The following is a 10,108-nucleotide window of genomic DNA, read 5'->3' as shown; positions in this document are numbered from 1 at the left end:
AAGAAAAAAGGTTCAGAGCACTGTCTAGTGGGTCTAGATGACCCAACTCCCAATGTTAAAGTGCCTAGGATAGCACAAGGGTTACAGTATGGCAAGAGTTCTGATGATTCTTCTGATATTTTCCAAAAGTTGAGCTATTATGGCTCAAGTAAAATATTCCTTAAGTTTCAGAATCAGATCTTGTAAAAAAGTAAGACAAAGACTGAAACCGACTTCCTTAACGACTGAACTCAAGCTACCTCAAACTCCACCACAAGAAGTTCTAACAAGATAACTTGAATTTGAATCACTGCAAGTCAAGCCTAAACTCAAAAAAAAAAAAATAGTTTGACACAAGGAAATATGCAGGTTGGCTTCAACTGAAGCAACTTTGCCCTCAGCAGTAAACCAGAACAAGAATTCAAAGAGGTGCTTTTATTGACAACTATTTGTTACATAAAAAACTGGTTGAACTGGAGAAAAAAATTGCAGGTAATAGCTATAAAAGGTTTTATACTCTAGACGGATTTCTATTTTGGCTTCTTTAATTAAGAAAAACCTAAATAAAATCGCCTTTTGACTCACATAGACTGACTTTTGCAGTTATCTTTGATTTTAATAATCCTAACTTAAAATCCCAATATGATTGTTTTGTGCTATTTATTAGAAATTTTGTATAAAGAACAGAAGATAATCTGTGCTTGCACAACATATTTTGTATGAAGACAAAGTTTTGACATATTTAAAATACATGCAGGTAGTTACAGGAAGTTAAAAACCCTGGCATTCTGCCACACGTTCAGCAACCGTTTCTTCCTCCAATCTGTCCCTTCAGACTCTTTCAGCTATTGTTGTGAGAGATTATTTTTGAAAAATAAAAGAAGGAAGATTGTCTTTGTTTATATGTACAAGACGAATTAGAATAGGACAACAAGGAAGTCACTATGATCATTTTTACAGAAAAAGCTTTAATCTGCTATATCAAGGTGAAAAAACATCAAAAGGTTTTTATCTGAATCTAGGTTCTGCTAGGATCCATCAGCTGACAATCTGGGGGTGTGTGCTGGGAAAAACCCTGAGCTTCTTTATCACTTCTACAGTTCCAGAAGTTGTTGCATTATCTTCCGGGATACCCTCCTCTGAGCTGTCGTCGCTTTCAGGAAGCTGGAGGCCATTTCTTTTCTTCTTTTCCACTCCCTGTGTGTTGGTAGATGCTTTCCTGGCAGAGCTGACTTCTTCTTCATCATCTTCATCATCCATATGGCTGTTTGGATCCTCGTCAGCGCCGCTGTCACTGTCCTCCTCTTGATTTTGTTCATCACGAGCGCTGCCTGATCCTTTGTCTTTGTCGACGTAGAAGACAGTCTGGCTCTGTCCAAGAGGAGTCGTGTCCATTTCTTCATCGTTGCTCATGCTGGAATTGATCAAATAAAAGAAAAAGATATATAAAACTTTATCGAGACAAAAGTTCCAAACAATGCACCATACAGATTCTAATTAAAGAAGCAAAAACTACAAGTTGGTTGTCCCTCTCAGAGCCACACAGAGACAATCTCCGAACAATATCCCACCTTGTCGGTCCTCCAGCCACCCTCATTTTTTGCCACATGTAGTTGAGGAACATGGACGCCTGCAGCAGGCGGCCGATTCTCTGCATGTGTCTCTCTGCAGGACAAAGAAGTACCATCAAATGATTTCATCTTTCACTCATCTACCACGACTAAAACTACATCCACTTACAGATACAAACAAATATGAGCGACTTTGATGATTTGGCCTGAGTTATAACGTTTTTTATAAATGTACGTTTTGATTTGCATTGTGGGGAGAATCCCTGCACTAATTGCAAAAGGAAATCTGAGCAAAAAAACTGTCACAAAAGTATTTCTAGTCATCAGATTCAGTATTCAGTGTATTTATCAAACTTCCCTGAGGCTAAATTGCTATGATTAGATCGTTTGACTGTGAGACTTTTAAGTAACAGGCATAAATTATTACATAACCAAAGTTAAGGTGGAAATGTACGTGGAATGTGTTCTTGTAATTTGCTGACATGCTCTTCCTGCACTTGGGTACGGGAAGCCCCGCCCTCCACGCTGCTGACCTGTGTATGGGATGAGACCCTCCAGGTGGGTCCGGGCCCCCTGGTACTGCAGCAGCTCCTCGGGCGGCATGTGTGTGAGGAGCACCTGGAGGACAGCCTGAGCATCCAGACAGTTCCTGGCGTTGGTGTTCCACACCACGCAGAACCGCAGGAGCGACTCTGATGGAGCAAAGCCAAACGTCAAGCAAAAAGCAGCATTCTCCCTGAACAAATTTGATCTCAATTATGATTTTTCACATTCTTGAACCTTTTTGTTCTTAGGGACATAAATCCAGTTTGAAAGCTACCTTTTTGATCGACACGCAGCTTCAGTAAAGTTTTCTCCAGCAGCTCGCAGCGATCTTCCCCGCTACGAATAGCTAGAAGCAAAAACAACAAAAACCTTTGCTTAACTTCACTAAGTAACTATTGATTATTTTACAACCCTGCCTGACATTTAAACTTGCATTCCTGTCTGTTTTAACCAGCCTCCACTCTGGTTTTCCAGCCACCCTATGTCAAAAGCTTCAGTCAGAATAAGATGTGCAACAACACTTATTGTTCCAAAGACTGTACTTATTGTGTGTGACTTTGCTGTTGAGAGAAGGAAAAAAGGAGTGTAGAGTCGTGCCATTTACACCTCAATGCTTGAGTGAGCGTTCGTGCAGAACGAGAGACGGCAGACTGGCAGAAGGCCAGGAAGAGAAAAAAATGCAGTGCAGACTGCAGGAAACCCTACCTTTGATAACTGTGAGCGCTGTGTGAGGCTGATCCAGCGAGATGGCCAGACCCAGAGCCTTAAGGTACTTCTTCTCATGGAGAAGGTTGGACAACTCCTGCTGCCTTCATGCACAAACACAAAGGGGCATTTTCACACACAGTGGCATAAAAACCAACATGTGCACTTATTCTACTCACCATGTTAACTTAACAATAAAGATTGCTCATCTAACTAGCATCTAACTCACATTGTCAGCATTTTCTGAATCCATCAAGCTAATCTTTTGGCATCTAGTGAACTCAAACCACCCAAAGTTACTATTTTTAAGGCAATCCAGCTTCCTGGTGACTAAACCTAAATTCAAATACAAAAGATTGTCATTTCAGATTGCCATAGTGACGTGCAAGGACGCACCAAAAGTATTTAACATTTTGATAGTAGCCATGACCATAAAGGAAAAAGCAACGACACTCTTTACATTCCACTAACTGGGTTTTCATCCTGACAAAGCAGATGCAGACAAAGGAAGCCGTAATGGACGGTGACGGCCTAAACCATGACGTTCAAGTTTCAAAACCATAAAGGACTGGCTTAACACACTTCAGGATTTGATCTTCCTGCTTGGCCTGCTCCTCTGCCAGCTCTGCCTCCGTCACATCCTGTTGGCACAAAGCTTATTAGTTATGTCCTGTGTGCTTTCAGATACCACAGAACAACAAACAAGAAAAAAACAGTTTTGAAACTTTTACCCCCCCCAAAAATAAGCACTAAATACCATCTAAATATAAAACCGACAATGCTAATCTCACTTACGGCCCACACTGTGATGTTGGAGTCTGCCGAGGCGGTCACCATCTTGTCGTCCTTGCGACTGGCGTGGAGACCCCACACTTTGTCCTGGTGGGCGTCCAGGGTCTTCACACACTCATTGGTCTTTATGGTCCACAACTTTACCAAACCATCTGAGCCACTAAAAGCAGTGATTACAAGGAGTAGGAAAAATAAAGACTTCACTGGTACATCCAAACCTCGGCCCTTCATTCAGTTAGCTTCAAAACTGTAACAAAGGACCTTAAAGTAAACAAAAGCAGGCAAATCTTTGTAAAAATACCTGACATTAACCAAAATATATGTATTTGGTGAACTGAGTTTTAAGGAACAGCTTTTTACATCAATTTCTGTAAATGATTTACGATCTTAACCCATGTAAAGACAGTTTAGCATAATGTAAACCGTAAATCTGTGGACTTCATATTTTGTTTGCATTTACCTGGTCAGCAGCTGAGTGCCACGGCTCACAAAGATGCACTTAAGTACTGAAGCATCATGGCCTTCAAATGTCTTAATGTTCCCCAAATGATAACAAAAAACAAAAGACATTTTAATCTCAAGTTTAGTTAGAAGCAACATGCCATAGAAAAAAATAAACTTGAGGTCTCTGTCCACGCCGTGACCCCACCTTGAGACAGCTGAAGTCCTGCAGGCTCCACAGCTTGGTGGTTCCGTCTGCAGAAGAGGTGGCCAGAACCTGGTCGACAGGAGAGAAGCAGACGCTCCAAATGCCACGGCGGTGGCCGCGAAACACCCCCAGGAGGGAAATGTTCCCGTCTACCGCTAAAGACCACAACCTGGCTGTGCGGTCCTGAGAACCCGAGGCCAGGAGCTTGTCGTTAGGTGACACTGCAACACTGTTTACGTCCTGAGGGAAAAAAACATGTGAGAATACTGTAAATCAAAGTAAATAGGAGGCTGGGAATATTTAAATAAAAAAGGAAATGATAAAAGTGGATACAGGTGAGTCTGGGTTACATCTGACTCATCCCTTTCTAGTTAGATTAGGAATTTCCACAGGAATGTCAATCTGTGCGGTCTGAGAGCAGCAGGAAGCAACCAGACAAACATGAAAAAATGCTTCTGTTCTTTTGGTTCAGGCTTACTGGAAGCAGACATGTTTTAGAATTTTCTCAAAAAAGGAAGCCAGAGACAAGCAAAAATTGATCAGTCACAGTGTGACATCAATCTGGACATCTTGTACACCCAGTATAGCATTTTAACATCAAAGTTTATCGCAGATTTAAAACAAAAATTAGGTGCTTTGACAATCAGATGCATTTATTCAATGTGATGAATAAGGGAGGACATCTGCTTCGCTGAACCACATTCATCCCTCCATCATTGCTTTTTTTCCCTCCGCTGTGAACCTTTTGTTTATCTACCTTATCGTGAGCCTTCTCTGTGGTGCGGGGTGTCAGCTGACAAATATCTTCAGAGGACAGGTCTGGAGGCAGGTCCCACACTTTCACGGTGCAGTCCTGACTGCCAGTCGCAACAAAAGAGGCTTTCATCCTGTGGACAAACAGCAGGGTGATTAACGCTCACAGAAACTCTGATGCCCTCCAATCGATCCAAAGTTCTCCCGGTCCAAACATTAATCAGATGAAGGCAAAGATCAGACGACAGGGAATTTGGCGTGCTACCTGGAGCAGCTGATGGATCCTACAGCATTGGTGTGGCTGGTGCCCTGGGCCACACAGCACACCTGACCGCTGTCGCTGTCCATCTGCCACACACGCACCGACCTGTCCTGAAGATGAGCACAAATATGTCCATGTGAAAACACTAGATTATTTCGATTGGGGGGGGGGGGGGGGGGGGGGGGGGGGGGGGGGGTTGGGTCAGGGTGGGATACACCCAAAATTGTTTACCTTTGCACAGCTTGCAAAGAGAAAGCCTTTTTTGAAAACATCCAAGGTGAGGACAGTATCTGTGAAAGACAATAAGGAGGTAAACATTGGTCCAACCTGATCGGCAACCTTCAATTTTACAGTTCGAGGTTCAATAAAGTTGTGTAACTGGTGGCATGAAAACATCGACATGAATTTGTTTTCATTCATTCATTTTCTATCGTTTTATCCCTTTCAGTGTCACAGGGCTGCTGGGGCCTATCCTGGCCACTTGTGGGCGAAGGCAGGGGACGCTCTGGACTGCTCGCCAGTCTGTCGCAGGGCCGCAATCACACACATTCACTCTCAGTCACACCCTAGGGACAATTTAGAGTTGCCATTTGACCTCTGAAGCATGTTTTTGGATGGTGGGAGGAAGCCGGAGACCCCGGAGAGAACCCACGCATGCACAGGGAGAACATGCAAACTCCACACAGAAAGGTCCCCCATTGATTTCCTGGTTCAGGTCCCCCGGCCGGGACTTGAACCAGGGACTTCTTGCTATAAGGCAAGAGCGCTGACCACTGCTCCACCGTGCAACTTTTTAAAAAAAAATTCTTCAAATAATTAAGACAATTTCTGGCCACTGAGTTGGTGCTGGACTTCTTGCCTCAAAGAGTTTTGAGTTGCCAGTGAAAAAGACAAAAACCGTGTACCGGTTGTTTCAATGATGGAAACGTGGCGCCCTCTGCTGGTGACTCACCTGTATGACCGAAGAGGATCTGACAGCTGTTGGTGAGCAGCTCAAACACCTTCAGCTGGCTGCTGTTTGTGGCCACCACAATGTGACTGTCGTTCTTACCCAGGAACTTCACGTCCAGCACCTCGTCACTGTAACCCACAAACTGCAGGAGAGAAGGAGAACATTTAAGATGAAACTACTCTGAAGATGCACTAGATGGGATTTATTGCAAGAAGGGAGAAACTAAAACATCTCTTGATTCAAATCAAGATGTCAGGAAATATTTTTGCTTTTTTTATATATTATTTTTTTTTTTTGATTTATTATTTAGCTACTGTAAATTGCTGCCAAACAAAATGAACAACCACAAATATGTAAAAATTAAATTTTAAAGTACAGAGGAAAATTGCTCTTAGGTTCTTCAGGGTTAAATTCATATAACATTTCCTCAAGAAGAACAACCAAGAGTGACGAGTGAATAGGAAGATGAACCTTAATTTAATTAGGATTTGGAGTTAAAATACGTTTGTACATCTGTATTTGTTAACTGTCACATCTTCACTGCAAGTTTATGTTTAATATTTGGAAACTCCAACAACCTGTAACAAAACTCTAGTTTCACTCTGAACTAGACTACAGCTGATGAGTCTCTACTCAAAACGCCAAATGTGGTCAATTGACAGGATTCAACAGCATTTATTGTCACATGTACAGTAAGGAAACAGGTTTCCCTGTACGATGAGATGCTTACTTTGCTGTTCGCTCTGAATGCCAAAAGGTTAAATACATTTTAATTACCTAAAAAAAAGAGCCTCCTTTTATGTACTTAACTTTGAAGTGTTAAGCTGTATTGTGTTTTGTTTATTTGTGCATTGTTGCGTTATGTCATGTTATACTGAATTTATGCAACTTTTCAGAGCTGTGGAGACAAGACCCGGAGGTAATGTCGCTTATTAAATGGCTTTGAGCCTTTATACTCCAACCCTGCTTATAAGACATGAATTAACAATAAGAGCTACCACTTGGTTTCCTTTAACAACAATAAAGCCAAAACTATTGCTACAAATAGAGGAAATACTACAGCTTGGCTGAAGCAAAGCTCTCCTAAATAAACACTTACCTGCTGCTGTGTGGTGAGTCCTGGCAGCTGGTAGAGAAGGATGTTATGTTCTGCAGTGACTGTGGCCACTCTGTGGGAGGCGGGCAGGTAAAACAGATGCGTCAGACCGAAAGGGTTGTCATCCTGGTCTTCAGCTTCCCCTGTGGCAGAGCTGAGGGTGGAGGGGGCCTTCTGGGTGTAGACACAACGAGCTGTGCTTGCATGCCACACTCTGAGAATCCCTTACAGGTCGAACGAAACAGGAAACTGTTTGCAACCAGATATTAAAAGCTCCATACAAAATGAGCAGTACAAAGAATCTCAAGTGTTAAACCTTTGCTTCCAGCGGTGATGAAGTGCGAGTCTTTGCTCTTCACTCCCAGCTGTGATAAGTCTGCATCTTTGGGAAGAAGTACAACTCCCTCAACAGCCTGGGAAAGAAGACGTAAAATATGTTTTCAAAAAAGTGGGAAATTATTTTTCCAGTGAATTTTTCTACTATTTAAAAAATCCTACCTCATAAATAGGAACAGTTCTTTTCGCTTGGCGAGTATTGAGGTCCCACACTGTACAGATCTTGTCTCTTCCAGAACTACAAGTGCAGATCAGGATACCGTTGAGTCAAAAAGCTTTAATCCAATGCTTTTTATTTAAAAAAAAAAGAAAAGAAGAAGCATTAAAAATGCTTTAAACTTGAAGTGCGAACCGTACCTGACCATGGTGCCACCATCAGCGCTGAAGCTGAGGGAGGTGACGGAGCTGTAGTGGCTCTGCAGCACACACACACACTGACTGGAGCGCAGGTCCCACATGCGAATGCCACAGTCCAGGGAGGAGGAGAAAAGCTGCAGCCGGCTGATGTCTGGGTGAAACTGAACCAGACTGCACAAAAACAACACAAATAAATACTGGTTAGGCTTTAGGAAAATGCAAAACGTTCCATTACATCAACACCTCAACTCTGACTCAATACTATATCAATGCAAAACTCCTTATTGCTAGATCTAAACAAACGGAAAGCTAAGCCTCCTTACTGAACAACACCAGATGATCCTTTGAGGTTGTGAGTGCAGTACTGCTTCACAACATCCCATAGCTTTATAGTACCATCACAGCCACCTGAAAGACAAAACCAAACAAAAAAAGGAAAATTTGGAATTATGAAAGCTCAGCAAAACTGAACTGATGTGACAGACATCAGTAAAGTGAAAGCTGACCTGTAGCCAGGAGAGTCGAGCTGGAGTCAAAGGTCATGCTAGCCACAGGAACAGTGTGAATGGCCCTCCAGGACCGAGTGCAACTAGCGCGCCTCCAATCCCACTGCTTCAACAACAAAGCCCTACTCGCTGTTACCAGCAGCTGTAATTAGAAACAATTTAAAGTAAAATCATTAAACAAATAGATGCACACAAAAAAAACTTAACCTTGCATAGTTGACATGAATTAGACATTATGTTTTTTCTATACCTCATCATCAGAGCTCACTGCAAATGATGTGATGTCCTCCTGATCATCCTGCAAGCAGAATAAGACTATTGTTGAAAAAAGTGAATAATAAGATAAATTATTTTGAAGGACTTTATGATTGACACATAAGGATAGGGCTGGGTTTAAATATAAATACATGTAGAATCACTTTTGAAAAATGTTTTTATTTCATTTATGAAATCTCTTTTTAGATTATAATTTTCCTTCAAAGCTTTTGTTGTGTTTGTTAAAATAAAACTTTTTTTTAAAGTTTTGAATGTTAGATTTAAATGTCAGCTTAATGAAAACTGATTTTAAAAATTGATTTGGGGAAAACTAAAAAACAAACAAACTACCTAATCAAACTTTGTTTATTCGTAAATCTGAATAACTTATAAATCAAAACTGAATTGTATTTGGTAGCGAAACCTAACCCTATTTAGGAAATAATTAAAACTAAAGCTCAGAAAAAGCAAACTCACATGTTCTACACAGTGGACAATCTTGCCTGTGCTGATCTCCAAAATATTGACACGTGATCCACATGTGCAAAAAATGTATTGTTCATCGTTGCTGATCTGAGGGGAAAAAACACTCAAGTTAGTCTCGAGAACAAGCTTACTAAAATGTTCCTTCTTTTAAATTTAAGGTGTAAGACTCTGTCATGTGATTACTCTTCATTTCAGTTCACATACCTGAACTTTCCCTCCTTTGTAAAAAGGTTCAATTTTGCTCGACACAGCATAACTGAAAAAGAGAAAGATGAAAAACTGTGTAAGTGGTAAAACTCGCCTCCACACATCATGACGCTTAGGGTCGCTACTAGTGCTATTAGCCAGCAACACACCAGGTAAAATACCCACAAATGAAGTTCAAACACTTACTTGGTTTTAAATCGAAGGTTTGTGTTCGCCATTTTGCTTCCTAGAGACGAGAAAGCATGAAGAAGTTTGTATTAATAAAAGAAAATCCTTTATTTCTCATCTCACACGGTGACTGGAAAAAACACACTTCTCCCTCATGTTAATTGGACGAGTCGCACACATTTTGCGTCACAGGGTACGGAGCTGTGATTGGTCAGCTGTTCTTACGAGGGTTTTTGTTTTTATTTGTTTGTTCGTGTATTTTTTTAATATTAAAAAGTAAGAAAATAAAACCAAAAATGCAATATAAAAGCCCTAGTATAACAAATAAGACATGAATCTCAATATAAACTTCAATAGAAAAGAAAACAATAGAATCACAAATGGAAACAAAGTATTTGATTAATTAAATTTCTACCCCAGCAAAAATATTAATACTTAAGAAATACCTCAAACTTATGCCAGGTCAAACCTATTTTGTAAATTTTCCA

At 41.0% G+C, this 10,108-nt stretch overlaps 1 protein-coding gene across 2 annotated transcripts; it reads right to left on the bottom strand.

The window, feature by feature from the left end:
* Positions 1–620: 620 nt before the first annotated feature.
* tbl3 (transducin beta like 3) lies at positions 621–9,811 on the bottom strand. 2 transcript variants are annotated; one of them, XM_023957580.1, is made up of 23 exons: positions 9,639–9,811; positions 9,450–9,501; positions 9,237–9,332; positions 8,755–8,802; positions 8,505–8,646; positions 8,322–8,406; positions 7,999–8,169; positions 7,804–7,879; positions 7,622–7,718; positions 7,309–7,529; positions 6,210–6,351; positions 5,489–5,547; positions 5,261–5,367; positions 5,000–5,129; positions 4,243–4,482; positions 4,054–4,124; positions 3,597–3,753; positions 3,384–3,442; positions 2,802–2,905; positions 2,371–2,442; positions 2,084–2,242; positions 1,551–1,644; positions 621–1,393 (listed from the first exon to the last, which is right to left on the bottom strand). In XM_023957580.1, the coding sequence occupies exons 1-23, from the start codon at positions 9,668–9,670 to the stop codon at positions 1,018–1,020; spliced, it is 2,790 nt and encodes a 929-aa protein (XP_023813348.1). In that variant the 5' UTR covers positions 9,671–9,811; the 3' UTR covers positions 621–1,017. The 2 variants fall into 2 exon arrangements, with proteins under 2 accessions (XP_023813348.1, XP_023813349.1); XM_023957581.1 differs by having other exon boundaries at positions 6,210–6,355; positions 7,316–7,529.
* Between the last annotated feature and the right edge of the window lie 297 nt (positions 9,812–10,108).

This window comes from Oryzias latipes, chromosome 8 (assembly GCF_002234675.1).
Source record: "Oryzias latipes chromosome 8, ASM223467v1".
NCBI classification, from domain to species: domain Eukaryota; kingdom Metazoa; phylum Chordata; class Actinopteri; order Beloniformes; family Adrianichthyidae; genus Oryzias; species Oryzias latipes.
Note: the sequence above shows the minus strand (reverse complement) of the source record. Positions and strands in the feature narration are given on the sequence as shown.